Source organism: Rhinopithecus roxellana, chromosome 2 (assembly GCF_007565055.1).
Source record: "Rhinopithecus roxellana isolate Shanxi Qingling chromosome 2, ASM756505v1, whole genome shotgun sequence".
Classification (NCBI taxonomy): domain Eukaryota; kingdom Metazoa; phylum Chordata; class Mammalia; order Primates; family Cercopithecidae; genus Rhinopithecus; species Rhinopithecus roxellana.
The window spans coordinates 132,598,605-132,626,252 of NC_044550.1; the positions used below are offsets into that span (position 1 = coordinate 132,598,605).

Here is a 27,648-nt window from a genome sequence, read left to right on the forward strand (position 1 = left end):
ATTACGATACTTAAGTAGCAACAACGACCTTGGTAGACGCTGCCTTCGGTTGTGCCCTTGGGAGTGTCAGGCCTGGTACCAGGCCCTACTCATCCTTCATTTCTTTTTCTTTTCTTTTCTTTCTTTCTTTCTTTTTGAGACAGGGTCTTGCTCTGTCGCCCAGGCTGGAATGCAGTGGCACAATCTTGGCTCACTGTAAACTCTGCCTCCCGGGTTCAAGCGATTCTTGTGCCTCAGCCCCGCAAGTAGCTGGGATTACAGGTGAGCACCACCACGCCCAGCTAAATTTTTTGTGTGTTTCTTGTAGAGACGGGGTTTCACCATGTTGGCCAGGCTGGTCTCAAACTCCTGGTCTCAAGCGATCCACCCACCTCAGCCTCCCAAAGTGCTGGTATTACAGGCGGGAGCCACTGGTGCCTACCTTCATCCTGCATTTCTTTTAACCCTCACAGCAACCTTATGGGATGGTGTCATCATTTGCTGGGGCTGCCATAACAAAGGACCACAGACTGGTGACTTAAGCAATAGAAACATATTGTCCCATGGTTCTGGAGGCTGCACATCCAGGGCCAAGGTGTCGACAGGGCCATGCTCCCTCTGAAGGTGCGAGGGAAGGAGCTGCTCCAGGCCTCTCTCCTTGGCTTGTGGATGTCCCGCTTCTCCCAGTGCCCCGTATCATCTTCCCTGTGTGCATGTCTGTGTCTCAATTTTCCCTTTTTCTAAGGACACCCATCCTATTGTATTAGGACCCACCCTAATGAACTCATTTTAACTTGATTACTTCTGTAAAGACCCCATTTGCAGCTGGGCACAGTGGCTCACGCCTGTAATCCCAGCCCTTTGGGAGGCTGAGTGAGGCGGGTGGATCACATGAGGTCAAGAGTTCGAGACCAGCCTGGCCAACATGGCGAAACCCCGTCTCTACTAAAAATACAAAAATTAGCCGGGCGTGGTAGCAGGCGCCTGTAATCCCAGCTACTCGGGAGGCTGAGGCAGGACAGTCACTTGAACCCAGGAGGTGAAGGTTTCAGTGAGCCGAGATCATGCCACTGCACTCCAGCCTGGGCGACAGAGTGAGACTCCGTCTCAAAAAAAATATAAAAAATAAACTGCACACTTGGTGAGAAGTAATGAGCTTCCTGCACCTGGGGGCATTCAAGCAGAGTTAGAAGGTGCTGATTCTACAGGCTTTGGCAGAGAAAATCCTGCATTGAGGAGTGAGTGGGGTGAATGAGCACGGCTTCCAGAGGGCAAATCCCACAGCCAGTCTTAGACAGGAAACGGCAGGGGAGATCTCGTCCCTGAACCACTGAGGGAGGGCCGAGGTGAGGACAGGCAGGAGACACCCAGATGGGGCTGAGGGAAGTGGAGCTGGGGCAGCCACATGGCCCCTCCAGCCTCACTCTCCTCCTCGGTTTGCAGGGGCTGCAGTTCGTGTGGCGAGGGTCGCCATCCCTCTCAGAGCAGCAGGAAATCTTCACGCACATCATGGACCAGTACAGCTACTGCACCCCGTCCCACATCCCTTTCTCCAATAGGTACGTGCCCTTCCGCAGTGCCTTTGGGATCTCAGACAGCAGGGTCTGCCCAGCCCCTGCAGCTCTTCTGCAGTTTTGTTTTTGTTTGTTTGTTTAAGACAAGAGTTTCTGCTCTGTCGCCCAGCCTGGAGTGCAGTGGCGCCATCTTGGCTCATTGCAACCTCCGCCTCCTGGATTCAAGCGATTCTTTTGCCTTAGCCTCCTGAGTAGCTGGGATTACAGGCGCCCACCACCACCACCAGCTAATTTTTGTCTTTTTAGTAGAGATGGAGTTTCACCATGTTATCTAGGCTGGTCTCAAACTCCTGACCTGAGATGATCCACCTGCCTCAGCCTCCCAAAGTGCTGGGATTACAGGCATGAGCCACCGTGCCCAGCCCTATTCTGCAGTTTTTGACAAGAGCTCCTTAAGCATTTCCACACATGGTTTCCCATTCTTAAGCCTCCCCAACAGAGTGGGTGGGGTTATCAACCCCATTTTACAGATGTGGAAACTGAGGTTCAGAGAGGGTAAGTGACCAGATCAGGGTCACCCAGCTGGTAAGTAGGGGAGGCAGGATTTGACTCCAGTTCTGTGTGACTCCGAATTGCTTCTTGTTATGAGTCCCTGTCCCAACAGAGGATTGTTTAAAGGATGAGATCTTCGCTGGGTGCGCTGCCTCATGCCTGTAATCCCAGCACTTTGGGAGGCCGAGGCAGGTGGGTCACTTGAGGTCAGGAGTTTGAGACCAACCTGGCCAACCTGGTAAAACTCTGTCTCTACTAAAAATACAAAAATTAGCCAGGCGTGGCAGCGGTGCCTGTAATCTCAGCTACTCGGGAGGCTGGGACAGAAGAATCACTTGAACCTGCAAGGTGGAGGTTGCAGTGAGCCAAGATTGTGACTGCACTCCAGCCTGGGTGACAGAATGAGACTCCATCTCAAAAAAAAAAAAGCATGGAAGAGTGGGAGAGGGAGGGGCCTGCAGAGCCCCGGGAATACATCGCTGCTCATCCTTGTCTTGCAGAGCTGCCCCTGTCCAATCACCTCCTATTCACCCCGTGGTGAGGGAGGGGTCCTCACCCTAAACGGTAGATGGTTGAATACACACCACCCTACCCAGCACAGGTGACATCCACAGCAGTTTCTGTTTGTCACATACAATCACCACACCCTGCACGCCGAGGCCCCATGGGGGTGCACTGTGGAGCAGACTGAACACGCAGGGGCAGCTGTGTAGCAGCAAGAGGGCAGGTGCCCTCTGGCTCCTGCAGAGGACGTGAGTGGCTCATCTGAATAAGTTCACCAGCTGGCAGGGAGGTGGAAACTGTTGTGTGAAGGACCAGGTGGGGTGCAGCGGGTCCGACTGATAGTGGAAGAGCTAGACAAGAGGACTTTTCTGCTGGTGGAAGCTATCAGATGACAGCAGGGGAGTCCTAGACCCCTGGGGACCTTCAAGGCTCAGATGTCAAGAAGCACATGGGATTTTAGCCTCGCTGTACACCTTCTTCCCCAGAAGGCTTTGGGTGAAGACTGAGTGGGGACCAGGAGTATGGAGCCATGGACCAGGACCCCCTGGGGGCAGAGAGGGTAGGCAGTGGGCCCACATGCACGTTCCTGGCTCGCTGTTCCAAGCACCCACCATGAGCCAGGGCCTGTTCCGAGCATTCTCCCTGTGATACCTCATAGACCCTCGCAGTGGCCCCCTGACCGAGATGCTGTGAGTGCTCCATCTTACAGAAGGAGAAACCGAGGCACGGCAGCCCACCCCAGGTCCCACAGCTGGCAGAAGTGGTGGAGCCAGCGATGGATTGAGGCCACCGGCTCCGCAGCCTCCACATGGTGGCAGCAGCCAGCCTTAGTCTCTGTGCAGTCAGACGGCCCTGGGTTCAAATCCACGCTCTGCCCTGGCCAGGTGCTTAGCCTCTCTTGGAAGAGGACAGACACCAGGCAAGGCAAAGGCAGTGAAGAACGCCGGCCGGGATTCGTTAGCGGTCCCTGCCGCTTGTCAGCCCTCCTCTGTGCCCGGCACTGTTTCTAGCTCCTTTCCATAAATGACTTACATTTAATCCTCACAACAACCCGCTCCGCAGTCTACCAGCGAGACTAAAGCTTGGTGAGGCTAGAGGTGACTGCTGGTGGCTGATGACTGTGATCCCAATGCTTTGGGAGGCCGAGGTGGGAGGATTGCTTGAGCCCAGGAATTTGAGAGCAGCCTGGGCCACAGAGCAAGACCTCGTCTCTACACAAAATTTAAAAATAAGTCGAGCATGGTGGTAGTCCCAGCTCCTGGGAAGGCTGAGGTGATGGCCTGAGCCCAGGATTTCGAGGCTGCAGTGAGCCGTGATCATATCACTGCACTCCAGCCTGGGCAGCAGAGCGAGACCCTGTCTGTAAAAGAAACAGAGGTGGGAATGCTGGAAGGGGCTGCCCAGGTTGGAGAGTTCCAGACAAGGGTTCCACGGCTGTTACCCCGCGGCTGCACAGTGTGAGCAAGGAAGGCACTTAACTAACTGGGGGTTCTCCACACCCCCAGCCTAAGGCAAACAGAGAAAGATGTTAAATACTGAGCCTGTCTTTATTTAAAACTCTGACATTTTGTTCCTCATGGCTTTTTTGCATTAATTTTAATTTTTTAAAGTACTGCATTAAAATACCATTTGTCTCAACTACTAAGATTTGAGGCACCCCCATAAATTTTGTGCCCTAGGCCAGGGCCTCACTTGCCTCACCAGGGCCCTGGCCTCTTTGGGGTCCTGGGACCCGGGGTCTGATGGGCAAGAAGTTGGCCTGCGTGAATGAGCAAACAGATCTTCTGTGGCCCAGCGTCGGTCATGGAGTGGGGGAATTCAGGCTCTGGGTGAAATGATGCACCAAGGTGCCAAGACTGGGAGAATGTGGGACTTGGGCGTGAGCCCTGGCTGTCCACAGAGCTCGTGTCTTCTCCCCTAACCTTCTGCCCTCGCACAGGTCAGGATTTTACTGGAATGGCGTGGCCGTCTTCCCCAAGCCTCCCCCAGAGGGGGTGTACCCCAACATGAGTGAGCCTGTCACCCCAGCCAACATCAATCTCTATGCTGAGGCTCTGGTGGCCAACGTGAAGCAGAGGGCCGCCTGGTTCCAGACACCCCACGTCCTCTGGCCCTGGGTAAGGTGGAGTCCCAGGCCCTGTGCCCTCAACACAGCCCAAGGAGCACCATGCAAGCCCTAGCCCCTGCACCCAGGGCCACCCTATCCAGATCCGGCTAGGCGGCCATGCTCAGCCCAGTGGCTCCATCCTCCTTCCCTGCAGACCCCTGGGCCTCTCCCACTCTACCAGCCCCTCCCCCACCTGGAAAAGCACCCTCACCCACACTGGCCTCTCCAGCTCCCACTCTGCTCTCCTCCCCACCTGGGCTGGAAACCTGGCTCCCGGCTCAGGCACTGCATGCCTTAGAGTCAGTCCACTGAGCTTCAGTTGCCTCAGCTGTAAAATGGGGGGGTGGCAGCAGGCTTCATAGGCTTGGTGAGAGGTGGAGTGTTCCCAGGAGGCCGGTGCCCGGCACGTCGTGGCCATCGTCACAGCTAACCTTTAGTGAGTACCTGCTATGTGCTGGGCGCTGCCCCATGGGATAGATTTGTCTTATCCATCTAATTGGCACCACTGAGCCTGGGAAGCAGGCTGGTATCCGTTTCACAGTTGAGGGAACCAGGGGCCAGAGAGGTTAAGGAATTTTCCTGAGGCAACAGAGTTCCTTAGCAGGGTGGCTAGGAAGGGGTGGAATTTGCGTTCAGACCCAGTCAGGCAGGCCCCAGAGCCTGCCTTCTTAATCCATGACTGCCCTTTTGAAGGCAAGCTTAAGGTCAGTAACTGAGTCATGGTTATTATTGTTGTTATTAATCATTATATTCTAATAATTAGTAATCATTAATTATAATGATTTGGATAAGTACTAACACTGATGGGCCTCAAGAGATGCCCAGGGCCGAGCGCGGTGGCTCACACCTGTAATCCCAGCACTTTGGGAGGCCAAGGCAGGCAGATCACCTGAGGTCAGGAGTTCGGAACCAGCCTGGCCAACATGGTAAAACCCTGTCTCTACTAAAAATATGAAAATTAGCCGGGTGTGGTGGTGCATGCCTGTAATCCCAACTACTCAGGGAGGCTGAGGCAGAAGAATCGCTTGAACCCGGGAGGCGGAGGTTGCATGAGCTGAGATCAAGCCACTGCACTCCAGCCTGGGTGACAGAGTGAGACTCTGTCTCAAAAAGAAAAAAAAAAAAAAACCAAGATGCCCAGGGGGTTCTGCTATGGGAGCTGGTTTGGGGCCCCTGTTGGCCGCTTTGAAGACTGGGAGGGCAGCCGGTGGGGGGCGGTGATGAGCCCACCCCTGCTGGGCGAGCGCCCTGCTCCCACGGCACATGGTGTTGCTCCCGTGTCCCCACAGGGATGTGACAAGCAGTTCTTCAATGCCTCGGTGCAGTTCGCCAACATGGACCCACTGCTGGACCACATCAACAGCCACGCTGCCGAGCTCGGTGTCTCAGTGCAGTACGCCACACTGGGCGACTACTTCCGTGCCCTGCATGCTCTCAATGTCACCTGGCGTGTCCGCGACCACCATGACTTCCTGCCCTATTCCACAGGTACAGGCTTCCAGGGGCTGGGGTGGTAGTTTGGTGGCAGGGAGAGTATAGTCCATGTACCCTCTGCCCACCTCAGTGTCTGCTCGGCACTGCTCTCCAAGCCCTGGAGGGGTGCCAGGCAGGACCTGTGTGGGGCGCAGGGGCAGAGACTGGCCCCCACCTGCTCACTCCACCTGGACGTCCTGGCCACCACATGCACCCCCTGGTTCCCACAGGGTTCAGCCTCTCACCATTGCTCACACATGCAGTTTCCTGCCTCTGGCCTTTGCACAGGCAGTGCCTCCTGCTGGGAGCAGCCTCCGCCACCTTCTCTTCCTGCATGAGTTCCACGTAAACCTCCTCTAGGAAGCTTTTCCTGATGCTGAGGATGACTCAGGCTCAGTCATTACTGCACAGTGATTACTGGGCACCTCCTGTGCATCATGCCTGTGTCCTCAGGCCAGAACTGGGCTGGCCACCAGCAACACAGCCTGAGAGCTAAGAGGGCTGGCTATGAGTGAGCCTCTACTCCCTGGCCGTGTGCAAGTCATGAAACCACCCTGTCTCCGAAGGGGGACATTTGTGGTGCCTTGTCCATAGATTGGGTTGCTGTGAAAATTCAAAGAGAGGAAGCGCTCTCAGCCTCCTGCCCAGCACAGAGGCTGGGCTCAGCTGGTGTCCTAGCCCTTTGGGTGCTGCTATAACAGAATAACACAGAATGAATCATTGATAAGGAAACGAAATTTCTTTGGCTTACAGGTGTAGAGGCCGGGAAGTCCAAGGTGGAGGGCTGGTGTCTAGAGAGGGCCTTCTTGCTGCATCACCCATGACTGAAGGCTGAGTGCAAAAGAACGGGGCTTGAACTTGCTTTTCCAACAATCCCAGTCCCATGACAATGACATTAAGACAAGGGGGTTGAACTTGCTTTTCTAACAATCCCAGTCCCATGACAATGACATTAATCTGTTCATGAGGGCAGAGCCTTCGTGGCCTAATCTCCTCTTAAGCATCCCACCTCTTAATACAGTCACAATGGCAATTAAATTTTAACATGGGTTTTGGAGGGATATTCAAACCATAACATTTCCCTTCCAAAGAGATGCCACAGATGGACTCCAGCTGCAGGGCTCATTCTGTCCTGGGCACTGCCTTGACTCACCCATGACCTGGGTTAGTCCTGCCTCTCTGGGTCTGCATGGTGACCAGTGGAGCTGCATAGTCTCCAGCCCCTGCTGTTGACACCACGTTGGAGGCAGGTGGGGCTACACACAGGGGTTGGGGGATGTCCATGGATGTGGGTATGGTTGTAATCAGGGCAGGAGGAGACATGTTAATGTGGGCATGGCTAATGGTGAGGTGGGTGGGGTAGTGACTGTGAGTGTGGCTACATCTAGCGGGTAGGGATACACCCGAGTCAAGTTGGGTGTGGCTCTGTCCAGGTGGGCCTGGTGTCCAGGCGGGCATGGTGTGGTGGTGATCGCTGAGGCTGTGGAGCGCCTGCCAGACTGAATGGAATCGGGCCTCACCACCCACTCTCAAAATGGCTGCAAAGCTGTGAAGGATCCCATCTGACCCACAGGCTATGGCCTGTCCCCTGGGCCATGTGACCACCCCTCCCAGTCTGGTCCAGGACCAGTGGGGGAAGAACAAGGAATCAAGGCAAATCTGGGCACATCCCAGACCCCGAGGAGCAGGAAAGCAGAAGCAGTAGGAAGCTCCCTTCTGAGACAGACAGCTACTCCCTGGAGAGGTTCAGCCCTCCTGCCTCCTGCATGGGCCCTGGGCATCCTCATCCTCTCTGTTTTGCATCAGGACAGTGGCTCCCTGGGGTCTCTGAGCCCTTGCTGCCTTCTACCATCCATCCTCCCTGGACGCCCAGAGAATCCCTGCTGAAACGCATGCCTGTCCTGGCCTCCCCATGCCCATATTACACATGAAGGCCTTTGTGTGGTCAAGGCCCTTCTCAGCAGGGTCCTGCCCACCTGGCTCCTCCTCTTCCCCGCTGGGTCTCCCAGGCCCTTTGCTCACACAGCTGTCCTGTGTTTCCTAGGCACCCTGGGCTTGCCTCCGATCACCAACCTTCAGCACCCCACCCCACCTGCCCCAGTGCAGCCTGCCTCTCCCGCCCTGCCCAGGGCCTACCCAGGGCTTTCTGGGCAGTGCCTAGTCTGGCTATGGGAGGAGCCCTGAATTGGGAGCCGCAAGCCCTGGGCTCACTGCCTGCCCAGCCTGCCTCCTTGGGTGATCCTGGCAGAGGCTGCCTCTGCAGCCCTAGCTTCTCAGCTCTTCCAGGGCTGGAGCTTAGCAGACTTCTGGGTCAGGCCGTCTCAAGCTCACTGTCTTCCATTGTCTCCCAGAACCATTCCAGGCCTGGACGGGCTTCTACACGTCCCGCAGCGCACTGAAGGGGCTGGCCCGGCGAGCCAGCGCCTTGTTGTATGCCGGAGAGTCCATGTTCACGCGCTACATGTGGCCGGCCCCCCGTGGGCATCTGGATCCGGCCTGGGCCCTGCAGCAGCTCCAGCAGCTTCGCTGGGCCGTCTCCGAGGTAACACCACACTTAACCACAGTGGCAGGATTGGAACCCCCCATGCTGCGCACCTCCCCCGCCTTATCCTAGCCAATCCTCCCAGCCCTGGGGCACTAGAGGCCCCGTGTTACAGAGGGAAAACGAGGTTCCCTTTGGTTACAAGGCCGGTGCATGGTGAACCCAGGCCAAGGCTGGGACCACAGCCTGATCCATCCAGCTGGTGGTCTCATGAAGCTTTGTAGCAGTTTAGCAAGAGGGATAAAGGACAAGGTGGAGTGGCATTTGTGTCCCACAGCCCTGCCTGCATCCAAATCTCGGCTCAGCGGTGTGACGTCAGGCACGTGATTCCCACGCCCACCCGAGACCTAATTCCCTCCTGTACAATGAGAACAACGAGCTAGCTCAGGAGGACGGTGGGGCAACTGGATGTGCTGGTGTGCACAGGCTGCTTGGAGCAGTGGCTACTGAATAGCCAGTTCATGAGCGTCCGTCTCCACCCATCCCCTATCTACTGATGGGAAAATAGACCCAAGACAGCCTGTAACTTGTCCTCAGTCACCTATCCTAAAAAGGGTCGCACCAGCCATGACCCTGTAACAGTTCCCCAAAAGGAACTGCTGGCAGAACATGTCATTGTGTTGTGGGAGAAATCAGGTGACTTTAGGGTCCGTCAGAGCAGGGGGTCCAGAGATGGGGGACAATGAGTTCCCACAAGGGCAGGAAAAGTGGGGCAATCTCCTCAGCTTCTCTTGGCCTCAGTTCCCTCTTCTGTAAAATGGCGGGGACTCCCCACTTCTCCACTGGCACCTGGCAAGCCAGAATGAGAGCCAGCACCTAGTAGGTGCCTCGTAGGTGCCTCCCAGAGTCAGGTCCTGATCCTGTTCTTCCTCCCCCCCGGGGGTTGCTGCAGGTCCAGCACCATGATGCCATCACTGGGACTGAGTCTCCCAAGGTGAGAGACATGTACGTGACGCACCTGGCCTCAGGGATGCTGGGCATGCGCAAGCTGATGGCCTCCATCGTCCTAGACAAGCTCCAGCCCCAGGCACCCACCGCGGCCAGCTCGGGTGAGCCAGGACCTGCAGGGAGGCTGTGGCCCCTTTATGAAGAGAGAGCCTGAGGGGGTCAGGGGAGGAGCTCAATGACCCCAGCTCCAGACTCTGAGTCCACATTGCCCATGTCGCCCTTCCCCATGGGGAGAGCTCGGACAGGTGGCTTCAGTCCTCCCAGCCTCTGTTTGCTCATCCGTGCAATGAGGAAGGGTTGGTGATGTTACAAGAAGAGCCAGAAATAGCAGCTAACATGTTTTGAGCATTTACTAAGCTCAAAATACCCTTCGTGCAGTATTGAATTTAATGCCTCACAAAATCTGTACAAAATAGGAATGGTTACTGTCCTCATTTTACAGCCAAGGAAACAGACTCAAGTTATATGCTAGCCCAGGGCCACTTGGGTAGGAAGGAGCAGAGCAGGGATTGAACCTGAACCCGGTGCTGCCCAGCCTTGTAGAGAGTACGCCAGTGTCCTCAGGGACCTGGTCCCTTCCTGGCTCCCAGCACTCCCTCCCAAACTCCACTTGACTGAGATGACAGCAGGGCAGCCATGGGACCAACCTCTTTGACTGTGAGGTTTCCCATGTGTAGAGTGACTGATCCCGTGCCAGTGTGCCTGGGACTGAGGGGTTTCCAAACTGGGAAGATCCCGGACAAATGAAGACAGGTTGGCGGCCCTCCGCCTGCATGAGACTTTTCTGTGCATAGGCCCCTAGGTCCCACCCACAGCCTGCACTTGGTCATCTTGCACTTCCTTCTTGTTTTTTGTTTTCTGAGACAGGGTCTCGCTCTGTCACCCAGGCTGGAGTGCAGTGGTGCCAATCATGGGTCACTGCTGCCTTAAACTCCTGGGCTTGAGCAATCCTCCCGCCTCAGCCTCCCAAGTAGCTGGGACTACAGGCATGCACCACCACACCTGGCTCATTGTTTTATTTATTTATTTTTTTTGGAGAGACAGAGTCTCGCCGTGTTGCCAGGATGGTCTCTAACTCCTGGGCTCAAGTGGTCCTCCCACCTTGGTTTATCAAAATGCTGGGATCACAGGCAAGAGCCACCGCACCTGACTGCCTTGGACTTCTTAGTGTCCCAGCTCTGGCCTGCCCACTGCCCTAGCACCTAACATGCCCTTCCCCTCCTGTCTCTGTCTGTGTGTAATTCCATCCAACCTGCAGGCTCTGGAAGGCCCCCTGGCCTTAGGAACACCAGCCAGGTGGAAGAGACAGTGGCAGAATGGGAGCTCTCAGCTGGGGTCTGGCTTCACTGCCAGGTGGGGCCTTTTGAGGAGCTGTCATTCCAATGGACACACAGGAGAGGCTTCCCCAAGCTGTGACTAGGTAGAGAAGACCAGGAAAGGTGTCCCCGGCAGAGGGAACAGCCCAGGCAGAGGGAGGGAGGCTGGAAGTATGTGCTGGGTTCAGGGATCCGGGGGTTCTTGGGCGTGGCCAGAGCTCACACACACGGGCTGGTAGGATGCAACAGAAAACAGGCCAGGTCCTCATCACAGGACCCTGTGGGGCCCTCAAGTGCCAGGCTAGGCAATGGACTTGACCCTCTGGGCTCCAGAGAATTCTCTGGTGGCTCACAGTGCCCAGCACTCAAAGCTTTGGAACCAGGCCTTAGAAGCTGGGTCACCTTGGGCAGGTGGCTGTACTTCTCTGGACCTGTTTCCTCATTGGTAAAACAGGCTGATAGAGATGTGTGAGGAGCAAATAGAACCTCAGTTCTCCAGGGCAACGCGGACACCTTATGTTGCGAGCCCCTCCGCCTGCCCTGCCCTGGAAGCCAGACTGCAGAATGTAGCCCACGCTGTGTCTGTGGGAAACACCTGTTTGCCTGCCCCCTTCCCCGCTCCCCTGGGAGTTCTGGAGGGCTGCGTCTCACCCGCCTCAGTTTCCCTCATACTGAGGGGCACCCAGTGAGCACCCCATTCCAGAAGGTGAGTCACATGGCACAAGCAAAGCCTCTTCTCTGTGTGCAGGTGCAGGGCCTGCAGGACACTTTGCCTCGGTCTACAACCCGCTGGCCTGGACAGTCACCACCGTCGTCACCCTGACTGTTGGTTTCCCTAGAGTCCGCGTCACAGATGAGGCGGGCCACCCAGTGCCCTCACAGGTATGGACACGAAATCCTGCTGGAGGGGCCTTGGCTGCTTGCTGAATCTGCTCTGGGCCAGGCACATTGTCTCTTCTGACCCTGCAAGGGAGGCCTTATTGCCTTTGTTTTACAGAAGAGGAAACTGAGGCTCAGAGAAGCAAAGTGGGATTTTTTTTCCCAACACCACCCAATTCTCCACTTTTCTGACACCAACTGGTATCTTAAAATCAATTCATTCCTGAACTGAGTAACTGGAGTAAGCACAGACCCCACAAGTTAGGGGCTCAATCTCACAAGACCCCTAATTTCAGACAGCAGCCACAAATGGGGTTCCCGAGCTACTACACTTGTGTCCTGCTAACTGAATTTTGGGGTTCCCATGATACACACACACACAAGTTTGATAATTCATTAGAACAACTCACAGAACTCAAGCAAGTGCCATACTTACCATAACAGTTTTGTTAGAAAGGGTACAACCAGCCGGGCGCGGTGGCTCACACCTGTAATCCCAGCACTTTGGGAGGCTGAAGTGGGTGGATGACCCGAGGTCAGGAGTTCGAGACCAACCTGGCCAACATGGTGAAACCCCGTCTCCAACTAAAAGTACAAAAATTAGCCAGGCATGGTGGCGCATGGTGGTAATCCCAACTGCTTGGGAGACTGAGGCGGGAGAATCACTTTAACCTGGAAGGTAGAGGTTGCAGTGAGCTGAGATCGCGCCACTGCACTCCAGCCTAAACAATAAGAGTGAGACTCCATCTCAAAAAAAAAAAAAGAAGAAGAAGAAGAAGAAAGAAAGGGTACAACTCAGGGACAGCTGCGGGGAGCACTGGTGAGGTGGAGGCAGGGAGGGCCTAGCATCCCAGCCCTCTAACCCGGGCTCGCTTCCTTGGGAGCAGCTCCATCCTGAAGCCACCTATGGGCCTTGCCAGAAGGCACCTCAACAGCATAAGCTCAGATAAGGTTGGAAGGGGCTTGTTATGAACTTTAGAAGACACTCCTATCACTCTATCACTCAGGAAGTTCCAATGGTTTTAGGAGCTCTGTGGCAAGAGCTGCAGACAAAGACCAAATCTATGTTTACTGTACCACACAAAGTCCCTGAGGTCACACAGCTGGGAGGTGGCAAACTCCCAACCTCCAAACCTTCCTTGGTCAATCAAAGCCGTGGTTCGAGTGAAAGTGTGACAGCCTGCCCTTGTAGGAAGACCTCACCCAGGGACCCACAGCCATTGAGGGCAGTTGGATCCACCCAGCTGGACTGATACTGGGCTTGGGGCATCCAATGTAGCCAAAGTCGAGGGCCATCTGTGTCATCATCCCTGTCATCCCCTCATGTACTCGGAGGCCTGCTGAGACTAAGGGACTGGTCAAAGTCCCCCAGCGAGGGAGAGGTAGAGCAGGCTCCACATTCAAGCCCCACCAGCCTTGAGCTGAGCCTTCCCCTGCGCCCAGGCCCAGCACTGCCCAGCACTAATGGGGTCACGCTATGGGAGATAAGGGCCTCATCTGTCTCAGCCTGCTTGGGCTGCTATGACAAACTATCATAGACTACATGGCTTAAATAACAGACATTTATTTCTCACAGTTCTGGAGGCAGGAATTCCAAGATCAAGGTGCCAGCATGGCCCGGTTCTGGTGAGGGCCTCTTCCTGGTTGCCATCTTCCTGTGTGTCCTCACATGGCAAAAGAGGCCGAGGGAGCTCTCTGAGCTCTTTTGTACGAGGGCACTAATCCCATTCTTGAGGGCCACACCCGCCTGACCTAATTACCTCCCCAAGGCCCCACCTCCTAAGTAACGACTTGGAATCTGAACGTCAGCCATCTGAGGGGACACAGACATTCAGTCTGTGGCATCACTCATGCTGAGTGGGAGTCAGGAGGTGGCATTAACCGTTCAACTGTTGTTCCCTGCTTACACTTTTTAAAACAATTTTTAGTGTCAATTTTCCTTGTTTTTTTTTTTTTTTTTGAGACAAAATTTCACTCTGTCATGCAGGGTGCAGTCACAGCTCACTGCAGCCTCGACTTCCCAGGCTGACTACAGGTGTACACCACCACACATGGCTCATTTTTTTGTTTGTTTTTTGGTAGAGGCAGGGTCTCACTATGTTGCCCAGGCTGGTCTCAAACTCCTGGCCTCAAACAATCCTCCCACCTCGGCCTCCCAAAGAGCTGGAATTATAGGCGTGAGCCACCACACCAAGCCTGTTCACACACCTGTTCGCTGGGCCCTTGTGTATGGGCTGATCCCTAGAAGGGCCTCACATGTGGGAAACTTTCCCTCTCTCCTCTGCCTTTGGAAATATTAGTGATCTAATATGAATTTCCACCCCGGCATGTGGGAAAGCCTTCAGGAATCTTAAAGGAGTGCTGTGCTTTAATGGAGGTGCCGACGTTAGGGATGGGGCTGGACTGCCTCTCTCCACACCACCCAGACACCCTACGTGGGCCAGGCCAACTCCGGTTCCAGACGGCGCCAGACACGCCACCCAGCTGACCCTTCTCGGGGAGGTGGGGGAGGAGCTGACTTTACTCATTCACTCAGCAGAGCTCCTGAATGCCCATCCTGGGCCCGGCCCTGGGCTAGGTGCTGGGCCCCCAGACCTGTGCGAGGCCAGGCCCTATCTCAGGACACAGACGGATGGTGACGGTGTGGAGTGGTGGCTCAGGAGCCAGGGGAGGGGCCCTCGGCTGGAACTGAGACTGAGGAGGAGTTTGTCCAGCACGGAAAGGCGAGGAGAGGGTATGGGTCTGAGCAGACCCCCACACACACCCCTTCCCCACGCAGATGCAGCATCTGTTAAGAGTAGATTCCCTCAACATACATTTCTGGAGCTCCTACTCTCTGTCAGCCCCTGTTCTGGGCGCTGGGGATGGTGTACTAACCAAACAGACACAAATCCCACTGCCTGGGGCATCTGTTCCAGTAGGGGAGACAGGTGATAAGTAAAATAAGAAAAATACGGAATATGATAGACCATGACCACCATGAGGGAGACAGTCACTAGAGCAAGTTGCAGGGCTCGGGACACATTTTAACTAGGTGGGCCGGGCCGCATCAATGTGGGATCAGGCAGACAGGGAAGAGGTGTCTGCTGTATTTGGGTAAAGGCTGGGTTGGGGGGGTGTGTACACCATTATTGAGCTTGCTAATAGGGCCCCCCAAAAGGCCTCCCCACTGGGGGCACAGACACTGAGGGGGTGCAGTACTCTCCTCCAGCCTCCCTCCCCAATTCAGACACCTCAGAGGTGAGCAGAGGCCAGGAGAGTTACCCCGGAAAAGTCCCTCCATGTGGGAACGAGAAGATCGGGGTATGGCCCCTCCCAGGAGAAGGTAGTCCAGGTGGAGGGCACAGGGTGGCACAGGCTCAGAGGCAGGAAAGGGCAGGAGAGTCAGGAGGGAAGGGTTGGTGATGCTAGAGCCCCAGGGGCCAGAGGAGAGAGCAAGGATGCCGCAGGAAGGAGGCTGGGTCCCAGAGGAGGCTTCCTTCCCCGATTGCAGCAGACAAAGGTCTCAAAAAGTTCACTCTGGTTGCTGCAGTGGATGGGTTGGTGGGCACAGGAGTGGATATGGGGACAGCAGTGCAGATGCTGGGCAGTTAGCTAGGGAGGGGCCACAGCAGCTGTGACCAGGCAGAGGCCACAGGGAAGGGAGATGAGAGGCCTCACAAAGGCGATGGGGGGCCTTAGTGGTGGGTGAGGGATGGGGATGCCTGGGGGATGGGGAAGGGGAGTGACTGAGGGATGGGATGACAAGGGGGTAGAGGTGGAGAAAGCTGGGCAGTGAGGAGCAGAAGGTGCAGGGTAGCTGCTGGAAGGGCCATCGTTGGATGGGGATGCTGTGGGGAGCAGGTGTGGGTGGGATGGGGTAGCTGGTGAGGTCAGCTGTGGACATCCAGGTGGAGGTGTCAAGCACAAAGCTGTATTCGTGGATCTCAGGTTCCAGAAGAGGTCAGTGGATTTGGGTTTGGTTTTGGGAGTCATCACTTTGGTTGATGAAGGACGATTAAAGGAGCTGGGGGTGTTCAGGAGCTCCCAGTTCAGGAGCTGAGAGTAAGAGAAGCTTTGGGGACCCAAGAACCAGCTATCTTCAGGTCGCTGAAGGGTTCTCCCAGGACTGATGTGGTTTATGGGGGTGCAAGAAAAGAAGGCCAGAACTGGGGGCAGGGAGGAGAACTCGGCAGGGTCCAAGAGATGGAAAGACACTGCTGCCTCAGCAGGTAGTGAGCACCCCATTCCAGAAGGTGTGTGAGCTGACAGTTACAAGTCTCATCCTGCTGGCCTCGCAGATCCAGAACTCAACAGAGACCCCTTCTGCCTATGACCTGCTTATCCTGACCACAATCCCAGGCCTCAGTTACCGGCACTACAGCATCAGACCCACTGCAGGGGCCCAAGAGGGCACCCAGGAACCAGCTGCCACTGTGGCCAGCACGCTTCAATTTGGCCGCAGGCTGAGGAGACGCACCAGCCCTGCGGGCAGGCACTTGGTGCCTGTGGCAAACGACTGCTACATTGTGCTGCTCGATCAGGATACCAACCTGATGCACAGCATCTGGGAGAGGTAAGGTGCAGCCATTGCTGTCTCTGAGGCACAGACATGCCAGGAACCTGGCTATATCAGGTCCCTACCTGGATTCTCCATTTGCTCACTTGCCTGGGGGAAGGACAGATGGTGGTGAAACCCCTTCCTGCCATTGTGATCTTTAATTCTAGAAGTGTGAGCCTGGGCCAGTGCAGGAAAGGCTTTCATATACTTTTTCATTCCAGGACTGTTGATCCATAGAAAAAAAGGAGCACTGAGGGACTCACTCTGAGAAAAAAAAAAAACATTGTTATCCACTTTTTTTTTAATTTAGAGAAACATAAAATCTCTATTCAGTAAATAGTGATACTGTCTTTAAAGCAGGAAGGGACTTTTAAAATCATCTAGTCCCACCCACCCACCTATCTACTTACCCATCTATTTACCCACCCACTTATCTACCCACCCAGTTATCCATCCATCCATCCATCCATCCACCCACCCACTTACCCATCCATCCATCCATCTACCTACCCACCCATTCATAATCCACCCATCTACCCACCCACCTATGTACCTACCCATTCATCTCTCCATCCACTCAGCCAACCTCCCATTCATTCATTCATTCATTCAGCAGCTATTTGTGGACATCAGAGTGGGCAGCTGACCTCCCAAGAAAGACCTCGTGGCTGGTTTGTCCTTCCTAGGCCACGTCCGGTGCAGTCTTCGTCAGGCCCAGCTGCCTCTGCCAGAACACCCACCTTGTCTCCTGATGTGACCTCCTAACTGAGAGGAGTACATAGCAGAAAGTGAGGGGACAGGAGAGGGCAGAGGGAGAGGAGGGAGAGAAGAGGAGGGAGAGAAGGAGGGAGAGGGGCGTTTGTACTGAGGTGGGTGTCAGGGGATCCCAGCTCAAGGTCACTGTCACAGCTCCCTGCCCACAGAGCTCCAGGACTTCTCTGGGAATGGAGCCCCAGTCAGGTCCGTCCTCATCTTCCCCTAGTGGATCCTGAGGGAGAGCGGGGCAGGTGCAGGGGTGACAGCAGCCAGCATGGGTGGCTGGCAAGGGGGCAGTTGGGCAGAGGAGCTACAGAAACGCGGGAAGCCCCAGCATGGTCCGAGCCTGCCAGGTTAGGCCAGGAAAGACAGAATGTGCCCTGCCCCTTCCTCACTCAGGCCCCACGCCCCCTCTGTAAATGCCCCTTAGGGTAGCCCACGGACCCCATATGCCTCAGCCAGGGTCCCACCTGGCATTTCCAGCACTGGAGCTCAGGCTGTCCTGTCCTGTTTGTGGCCCTGTCTGTCTCTCTTGCTTCTGAACTCCAATGAGGACAAAGGAGTTCTTATTAGGCTCCCCAAACCCCACCAGGGGTAAGCCTTGCAAAACCAATGCCTGTCACCTGAGAAAAAAGGAGGAGCTGTTGGTATTCAGAGTAGGGGCCATCTAGAGACGACGCCTGGGGCTAGGCCTCAGGCCTTGAAGGGCATAGGGGAGGTCGTTCCACAGGGAAAAGACCGCCTGTGTAGAGGCCTGGGGTGAGAAGCCAAAGGTGCAGACACCAACCCCAGGGCAGTTTGGGTTGAGGGGAGCGCTTTTGTTCCTTATGTAACTGCTTGACTGAGATGCGCTTCACATACCACACAGCTCACCCATTTAAAGTGGGCAATTCAGTGGTTTTTGGTGCCTTCACAGAGTTGTGCAGCCATCACCACAATCAATTTTAGAACATTTTCATTACTCCAGAAAGAAACCTCACGCTGTTGAGCAATCACTCCCCATCTTCCCCTCCCTGACGGGCCCTGGCAATCCTAGCCTATTTCTGTCTATATGGATTTGCCTGTTCATACCATATGTGGTCCTTTTGCAACTCACTTATTTCACTTCACGTATTTTCTTTTTTTTCCCCTTTTTGATTGATTGATTGATTGATTGATTGATTGATTGAGACAGTCTCACTCTGTAATCTAGGCTGGATTGCAGTGGCACAATCATGACTCACTGCAGCCTCAACCTCCTCCGGGGCTCAAGTGATCCTCCTACCTCAACCTCCTGAGTAGCTGGGATTACATGTGCGTACCACCACATCCAGCTGATTTTTGTGTTTTTTGTAGAGATGGGGTTTCACTGGGGCCAGGCACGGTGGCTCAAGCCTGTAATCCCAGCACTTTGGGAGGCCGAGATAGACGGATCACGAGGTCAGGAGATCGAGACCATCCTGGCTAACACGTCGAAACCCCGTCTCTACTAAAAAAAATACAAAAAACCAGCCGGACGAGGTGGTGGGCGCCTGTAGTCCCAGCTATTTGGGAGGCTGAGGCAAGAGAATGGCGTAAACCTGGGAGGCGGAGCTTGCAGTGAGCTGAGATCCGGCCACTGCACTCCAGCCTGGGCGACAGAGCGAAACTCCATCTCAAAAAAAAAAAAAAAAAAGAGATGGGGTTTCACTATGTTGCCCAGGCTGGTCTCAAACTCCTGAGCTCAAGTGATCGGCCTGCCTCAGCTTCCCAAAGTGCTGGGATTACAGGCACGAGCCACCATGCCCAGCCCACTTAGCATGTGTTCAAGGTTCATCGGTATCGTAGCACATATCAGTACTTCGTTCCTTTTCATGGCTGAATACTATTCCGTCACATGTATGTACCACATTTTGTTTATCCATTCTTTAGTTGATGGACATTGGGGTTGTTTCCACATTTTAGCTACTATCGATAATGCTGCCCTGAACATTCATGTACAAGTTTTTGCGTGGACATACGTTTTCGTTTCTCCTGGGTACATAGCTGGGAGTAGAATTGCTTGGTCATAAGCTAACTCTGTTTAACTCTTTGAGGAACTGCCAGACCGTCTTCCAAAGCAGCTGCACCATTTTCTGTTCCTCTCAGCAGCAGGATAAGGATTCTGATTTCTTCACATCCTCGCCCACACTCGTTATTTTCTGTCTTTTCAATTATAGCCATTCTTGTGGGCGAGAAGTGGCATCTCATGATGGTTTTGATTTGCATTTCCCTGCTAACTAATGGTGTTGAGCATCTCTTCATGTACTTACTGGTCACTAGCATATCTTCTGTGGTGAGATGTGTCTTTAGATCCTTTGCCTATTTTTAAATTGGCTTGTCTTTTATTATTGAGTTGTAAGAGTTCTTTATATATTCTAGCTACAAGTCCCTTGTCAGATTTATGATTTGCAAATCCCTCCTTCCATTCCATGGCTTGTCTTTTTACTCTTTTGATGGCCCCTGGGGGAGCTTTTTAAAAGGACGGTGTGGGGAAGGGGTCCAGAGCCACAGACCTCAATTCTTTTCTTTCTCTTCTTCCACCAGCACTCAGTAGAACCCTCCTCAGCCTGCCTCGCTTTCCTTCCCCACGCTCACCATGATCCCACAGAGAACTGGAGGCCATCCACCTCACTGTCCACCCACAACCAGGCCAGACTCAGATACAAATACATCACTTGTGTGCTTGCTTAGGCCAAAGATTGCATTTTACAATTAAAACACTGGACCCCCTCCTGCTCTTCTCCCATCCTCTGTCCTAACACAAACATCCTGATAGAAGGGAAGGAGCACAGAATTTGGAGTTGGGGCTGAATTTGAGTTCTGGCTTGCATACTTCCTAGATGTGTGATCTTGGGTGCATGATGTCACAACTTCCAGCCTCGGATGCCTCGGGAGTGGGATGGGTTAATAGTCCCTGCCCGTGGGGGTCGGGAGAATTTAACCAGGTGAAGTCAGTGAAGGCTCTGGCCCGTGACATAGCGTCGGTACACATTGGTGTCCTGCTGGACAGCTGGGGGTCAGTGTGACAAAGCCCATTTCTGCACTGGTTTCACTTGCAGACCACAGCCTGAGTGAACCAGTTCCACCTCTTCGGGGGTGCCCTCTGCTGACAGCTTGCGGTTCCTGTCTGCAGGCTCTGTCCCTCTCCTCCTTTGTGACCCGTTCTAGGACAGGATGGAGGTCCTAGAACTAAGGCCACACGGGCTGTGGGTGAGGTCTCAGGGCTTCTAGATGAGCCGAGTCGCGTGGCCTCATGAGTGCTACGCAGGCCGCTCAGATGGCATCTGGAGAGAGAGGCTTGCCAGCCGGTATCTGTGAAATCTTGTGCAGGATGAGAATGACATCTTCTCTCTCCTGCCTCTGCAGACAGAGCAACAAAACGGTGCGCGTGACCCAGGAGTTCCTGGAGTACCACGTCAACGGGGATGTGAAACAGGGCCCCATTTCCGATAACTACCTGTTCACACCGGGCGAGGCCGCAGTGCCTGCGTGGGAAGCTGTGGGAATGGAGATCGTGGCGGGACAGCTTGTGACTGAGATCCGGCAATACTTCTACAGGTACTTCCCCCTGGGGTGACCCCACAGCCTGGCACACAGTCAGCGCACACATGCAGGCAGCTCAGTGGATAAGGGTCTGCCTTTGCTCTGAACCCCAGCTCCTGGGCCGTGTTTGACATGTGGTTTGATGAGGAAATGAATTGCTCTGGCATCTGCGTGCTGGTTGCATTTGCGTGTGCTATGTCACATTGGTCGGGAGCTAAGTTCAGAGCTGGGAGAGAGACCCACAGACCCTATGGCCCGCAGGAGCACCTGTTCTTCCATGATCAGAGCAGATGTAAGGCAGGCCCGGCATGGCAGCCCTGCGGTGTCGGGAAACCAGGCTGCTCCCAGCTGCTCCAGGTCCTGGGTGGTGCTATTGTCCACATGACCCAAGAAGGCTCCCTGCCTTTCAGCCCTACCCTGCTCTGCCCACCCTGCCCACGTGAAGGAAGGGAAGCAAAAAGGAAGCATCTAGAAGGTTCCTGGAGCTTTACTTACTGATGCTCCCTTCTCTAGGAACATGACAGCACGGAATTACACATATGCAATCCGCTCCCGGCTTACCCATATGCCACAGGGCCATGACGGGGAGCTGCTCTGCCACCGGATAGAGCAGGAGTACCGAGCCGGCCCCCTGGAGCTGAACCGCGAGGCTGTCCTGAGGACCAGCACCAGCCTAAACAACCAGCAGGTCATCTACTCAGACAACAACGGCTACCAGATGCAGCGGAGGCCCTACCTTTCCTATGTGAACAACAGCATCGCCCGGGTATGCCCTGCAATGCCCACTAGGCACGCTCCCAGTGGCGCCTTTCCCTGACCCATTAAGCATCAACTTGTAGCAGTGGAGGCCAGCAGAGGCCAGTAGAGGCCTCCAGTGAGAATGTTGTTTTTCCTATTTTTTTTTAAGATGGAGTCTCACTCTGTCACCCAGGCTGGAGTGCAGTGGAGCGATCTCAGCTCACTGCAACCTCCGCCTCCCAGGTTCAAGCGATCCTCCTGCCTCAGCCTCCTGAGTAGCTGAGATTACAGCCACCTGCCACCATGCCCAACTAATTTTTGTATTTTTAGTAGAGATGGGGTTTCACAATGATGGCCAGGCTGGTCTCGAACTCCTGACCTCAGATGATCCGCCCGCCTAGGCCTCCCAAAGTGCTGGGATCACAGGCGTGAGCCACTGCACCCGGCCTCCAGAGAGAATTCTTTTAAAGCCTGTGTGTCTGCCCATTCAGGGCTTGAGCGTGCAGGCCGTGAGTCAGACTGGTGTCTGAGTTCTGGTGCTACCACAGACAAGAATAGTATGTGCCTTGGCTTGTGCCTCAGTTTCCTCTCCTGTAAAATGGCTGCTTCATCAAAGGGTCATTGTTAGGATCCATGAGATGATACTTGGCCAGGGCTCAGCCAGGGCCTGCACCCACGCCAGCTGGGCCGTATGCTCGGAAGCCACAGAGCTGGTATCTGAACCCCAGTCTGTTCAGGGGTCCAAAGTCAGGGTCCTGGCCCCACGCTGCTGCTGTGCCTGTTGGCAGCACTAGCTGGGATGGCCAGAAGGTGAAGCCTGACCTACCTTGCCCTTCGCCCCAATCGCCCTCCTGGGGACGTTTCTCTCTGCAGAATTACTACCCCATGGTTCAGTCGGCCTTCATGGAGGATGACGAAAGCAGGCTTGTGTTGCTGTCAGAGCGGGCACATGGCATCTCCAGCCAAGAGAATGGGCAGGTGGAGGTAGGAGGAGTGGTCTGTCCCGCAGCAGCCCCTCGTGGCCCCCCACAGGCATGCCCAGGTGCAAGCCAGGCCTCTCGGACAATGCCTTCCCACAGGTCATGCTCCACCGGCGGCTGTTGAACAACTTCGACTGGGACCTGGGCTACAACCTCACACTGAACGACACCTCGGTCGTCCACCCAGTGCTCTGGCTTCTTCTGGGATCCCGGTCCCTCACCGCTGCTCTGCGCCAGAGGAGTGCAGTGGCCCTGCAGCACAGGCCCGTGGTGCTGTTCGGAGACCTGGCTGGTAAAGGGGTGCCCTTTCAGAGTAACATCATCACGGCCCCAGCACCAGCCAGGCCAGGGCGGGCCTTGGGAGGGGCCTGTGCCCTCATGAATCCGGGCCACTTTTGGGCAGGAAGGGACCTCAGGGACCTCTAGTCCAAGCCCCTGATTTAACAGATGGGCAAACTGAGGGCAAACAGTGGCTCACTTAAGGTCATACAACTAGTAGGTACAGAGCTGGGACTCACCTATTTCACCATATGCTTCTTCCCTGTGTCTTCTCCATTTTCTTCTCTGATGTATCTTTTCCTTTCTTAACATGACATTATGTCACCATGTCACTTTAGGTCTGGAGGCTCAGCATTTAAAAGACTGGTTTGTTAGCCTGGCGTGGTGGTGCACGCCTGTAATCCCACCTATGCGGGAGACTGAGGCGGGAGAATCACTTGAACCCAGGAGGCAAAGGTTGCAGGGAGCTGAGATTGCGCCGTTCCACCTCAACCTGGGTGATGGAGCAAGACTCTGTCTCAAAAATAAAAATAAAAGACAATTTTGGTCTGAATCTAGGTATGCTGTCACCAGTTGGGGGTATTCCTAATCTATAGTCTAATCTGAAGGACTTATTCTGTACCTCCACTGAGGCTTCTGTGCATCAGATCAACAACCACGTAGTTCTGTGTCTCTATAAAGTAGGAGAACATGAGAAACATTAAACAATGATTACATTTAAAGATAGTCTTCTGGAGCTGCAAGACCTAGATACAATTTGCTGCCATTCTCACCAACCCTTAAACTCTTTTCTTTTTCTGCTCACCTATGGAGGTTTTGATTAGCATATGCTTCCCTGCTTTGGTTTTAGAGGCAGAACCTTCCCAGGGCAGTAGCAAGCAGGCAGGCTGTCACCCACCCATGCAGCAAGCATACGCTGAGCACTTGCAGGGTGCCTGGGCCACACACCGGAGATGCAGAAGAGCAGCCCCTGACCCAGGAGAGTTTTCCTGGGATGTTGGACAGGGGAGGCGTGTTCGTATAGAGCCAGGATTCAGGGTGGAGAGGGAGCCGTGCCATAGAGGGCCTGGTGTTTCGTGGGTGTGGAGGAGTGTGAGACCACAGCTGGGAGGAGGTCAGGGATCAGGTCCAGGGGGTGGAATTAACAGAGCCTAAAGGGGCAGCTATTTGGGCAGAGCCTGGAGAAGCTTATGGAATCTAAGGAGGAGCTGGACACAAGGTCCAGACAGGCATGGGGCAGGGCAGGTCTGGGCATGTCAGGAGCAGAGGCTCACAGCCTTGTCTCCCAGGACTGCCATTGAGCTGCCTCTGGTTCCCATGCTTCAGATTCCCAGAAGAGGGAATCTGATTGGCCTAGCAGGGTCAGGTTCTGCTCCCAGACCAGTCAGTGGTTCCTTCTAGGTGGCTGGGGCTTTTCCTGCAAAGGGAGATGAGGCCGTGTCTGAGAAAGCCCCATGGCTGTTGTCAGCTCCGCCCCACCTGGCCTCACTCTGGTCTCTCTTGGTTGCAAGTAAGGGAAACCCAACATGAAGTAGCTGAGCCCCCAAGGACAGTGCATGATGAGGCCCCCGTAACCAAGGGAAGGGCGGGGTGGACCTGGGCCTCAGGGCCTGGAGCCCTCGCGAGGCTGTCCCTGTGCATCTCTCACCTGCACTTCTCTCCGTCTGCAGACGTTCCTTCACCTCCCACCTGGGATGTGACTCTGAACAGCTCTGGGGCTGCCCTCAAGGAACAGCTCTGTCTTCCCCGCTCAAAAGGACCTAAGACTTGGACTTTCCAGTTCCCAGTGCAAAATTCCTGGGGAAAGATTCTGATTGGTCCTGCTGGGGTCAGGTGGCCCATACCTGGACCAATCAGCATGGCCTGGGGTGTTGTAAGAAGATGGTAGCTCCAGCTGAACATCTCGACTTGGAAGGAGTAGGGGCCAGGTGCCTTCTGAGCAGAGAGACCAGTAGATGACAAAACGGGTGGAACTGGCATCCCAGATCTTGAGTAGAAAACAGGGCTCTGGCCAGACACAGTGGCTCACACTTGTAATCCCAGCACTTTGGGAGGCCAAGGAGGGAGGATCACTTAAGCCCAGGAGTTTAAGACTAGCCTGTGAGACCCTGTTTCTACATAACATTTTTAAAAAATTGGCCAGGGTGGTGGCCCATAGTTCCAGTTACTTGGGAGGCTGAGGTGGGAGGATAGTTTGAGCTCAGGAGTTTGAGACTGCAGTGAGCTGTGATTGTACCACTGCACTCTGGCCTGGGTGACAGAGCAAGTCCCTATCTAGAAAGAAAGAAGGAAGGGGAAGGGAAGGGGAAAAGAGAGAGAGAGGGAGGGAGGGAGGAGGAAGGAAGGAAAAGGAAGGAAGGAAGGAAGAGGGAGGGATGAGGAAGGAAGGAAGGAAAGAAGGAAGGAGAGAGAAAAGAGGGCTATGCATGAACTTGCTGTGTTATCTTGAATAAGTTTTGTTCCCTCTGGGCTTGCTTTCCTCGTCTCTAGTTTGAGATGGCTAGGCTGAGGAGAGTCAGGGTCCTCCCAACTCTTTTTTTTTTTTTTTTTAATTTTTTTATTATACTTTAAGTTCTAGGGTACATGTGCATAACGTGCAGGTTTGTTACATATGTATATTTATGCCATGTTGGTGTGCTGCACCCATCAACTCGTCAGCACCCATCAATTCATCATTTATATCATGTATAACTCCCCAATGCAATCCCTCCCTCCTCCCCCCTCCCCATGATAGGCCCCAGTGTGTGATGTTCCCCTTCCCGAGTCCAAGTGATCTCATTGTTCAGTTCCCACCTATGAGTGAGAACATGCGGTGTGTGGTTTTCTGTTCTTGTGATAGTTTGCTAAGAATGATGGTTTCCAGCTGCATCCATGTCCCTACAAAGGACGCAAACTCATCCTTTTTTATGGCTGCAACTCTTAAGCTCTATGGTCTGAGCAAAGGCAGGGAAGTGGAAGCATGGGGCGTTGGGAGCACAGACACTTTGGGCTGGAGCGGGGTAGGCTACCCACAAGGATGCATGGGAGGTGGCTGGCAGGGGCAGGGGCATGTAATGTGCAGAGCTCTGAGTGCCAGGAGGAGGAATTGAGCCCCGAACCCTCTCCTCACTCTGTCCATCTGCCTTGCAGGGACTGCGCCAAAGCTCCCAGGACCCCAGCAGCAAGAGGCTGTGACGCTGCCCCCTAATCTTCATCTGCAGATCCTGAGCATCCCTGGCTGGCGCTACAGCTCCAACCACACGGAGCACGCTCAGAATCTCCGGAAAGGTGAGGCAGGTGCCCTGGGGTCTCAGACCCGCTCGTCCCTCCCTGAGTAAACCAGGCTTCCGGGCCCACCACCAGACGGGCTCACCTTAGAGCTATCACGGCTCTGCAAGATCACCTAGTTTCTTATCTGGCACATGGGGAGAGTGAGGCCCAGGGAGAGTCAGTGATCAGTCACTTGGCAAGCTGGAGGCAAGGCGGGCCTGGCCCCCAGTCCTGTGACCCCAGCCCATTCTGAGTGGATCCGTCTCAGCCCGCCACCCCCAACTGAGACTAAGGAACTAATTAAAGTCCCCCTGACCCACAGGGGTGCCTGCCAGTCCTGCTTCTTCCAGGGAGAACTCCTGGAGCCCCCAAACACCCAAATTCCCACTCATCCTCTGAGCTTAAGCAGCCTAATTGTTGGGAACTTCCACTCACTCATTCAACAGCACATCTCGTGCCAGGCTCCAGGGAATGAGCAGTGACCAAGGTGGGCAAGGTCCCGGCTCTCTGAGTGCTTGGTCTAGAGGGGAAGCAGTCAAGTCACAAGGCAGTAATGACAAGGACAAGAAGAATCCCCCTGCACAGCATGACGCGGGGTGGGGGGGCTCCCCGAGGGAGCGACACCTGCTGGGAACCGACTTGTCCTGTTGCCAGAGCCCCAGCTGCACCTTCTCTGCCCACTCTACACTATGAGCAGCTGAAAGGCAGGGTCGGACTATGCCTCGGCCATCCTCAGGCCCCCAAGGCCTGGCACACCTGCAGAATTAAGAATGGGGGAAAAGGGTGAGGCGCAGTGGCTCACACCTGGAATCCCAGCACTTAGGGAATCCGAGGCAAGCGGATTGCTTGAGCCAAGGAGTTCAAGACCAGCCTGGGCAGCATAGGAAGACCCTGTCTCTATAAAAATAAAAATGGAAAAGTTCACTGGGCGTGGTTGTGTGTGCCTGAGCCTGCTTTCCCAGGCACCTGCAGCCCCCTTGTGAAATGGGCTCCCTCACCATTCCTGCTGTGCAGGACACAGGAGGTCTTCCCTGGCTTTGGAGCTGGAACCCCTCACCACCACACCAGGAGATGTGGAAGCACTTTCACAAACCTCTTGGCTTTTGTGATCTTGGGCAGCCATTTCCCTATGCCATTCTGAAAACCAGCTACCCCACAGCCCCGTGATAGCTTCTTAAAAATGGGCCAGGTTGCCGGGCGCGGTGGCTCAAGCCTGTAATCCCAGCACTTTGGGAGGCCGAGACGGGCGGATCATGAGGTCAGGAGATCAAGACCATCCTGGCTAACACAGTGAAACCCCGTCTCTACTAAAAATACAAAAAACTAACTGGGCGAGGTGGCGGGCGCCTATAGTCCCAGCTACTCTGGAGGCTGAGGCAGGAGAATGGCGTAAACCCGGGAGGCAGAGCTTGCAGTGACCTGAGATCCGGCCACTGTACTCCAGCCTGGGTGACAGAGCGAGACTCCGTCTCAAAAAAAAGAAAAAAAAAAAAAATGGGCCAGGCGAGGTGGCTCACATCTGTAATGCCAGCACTTTGGAAGGCCGAGGTAGCAGGTAGCAGGATCACTTCAGGCCAGGAGTTCGAGACCAGCCTGGGCAACATAGCTAGACTCTGTCTCTACAAAAAAATTAAAAAATGAGCCGGGTGTGGGGATGCATGCCTGTGGTCCCAGCTACTCAGGAGGCTGAGGTGAGAGGATCACTTGAGGCCAGGAGTTCAAGACTGCAGTGAGCTGTGATCATGCTAC

At 54.6% G+C, this 27,648-nt stretch overlaps 1 protein-coding gene across 1 annotated transcript in view; it reads left to right on the forward strand.

The window, feature by feature from the left end:
- The window catches only part of MAN2B2 (mannosidase alpha class 2B member 2), a 46,251-nt gene that overhangs the window by 11,831 nt on the left and 6,772 nt on the right, over positions 1-27,648 (forward strand). Inside the window, exons 5-16 of the mRNA XM_010370044.2 lie at positions 1,423-1,538; positions 4,489-4,666; positions 5,946-6,144; positions 8,481-8,671; positions 9,564-9,720; positions 11,684-11,817; positions 16,095-16,369; positions 20,477-20,668; positions 21,167-21,419; positions 22,265-22,375; positions 22,471-22,663; positions 25,780-25,917. Of these exons, the coding sequence (XP_010368346.2) occupies positions 1,423-1,538; positions 4,489-4,666; positions 5,946-6,144; positions 8,481-8,671; positions 9,564-9,720; positions 11,684-11,817; positions 16,095-16,369; positions 20,477-20,668; positions 21,167-21,419; positions 22,265-22,375; positions 22,471-22,663; positions 25,780-25,917 (2,137 nt within the window). The remainder of the gene's footprint in view (positions 1-1,422; positions 1,539-4,488; positions 4,667-5,945; positions 6,145-8,480; positions 8,672-9,563; positions 9,721-11,683; positions 11,818-16,094; positions 16,370-20,476; positions 20,669-21,166; positions 21,420-22,264; positions 22,376-22,470; positions 22,664-25,779; positions 25,918-27,648) is intronic.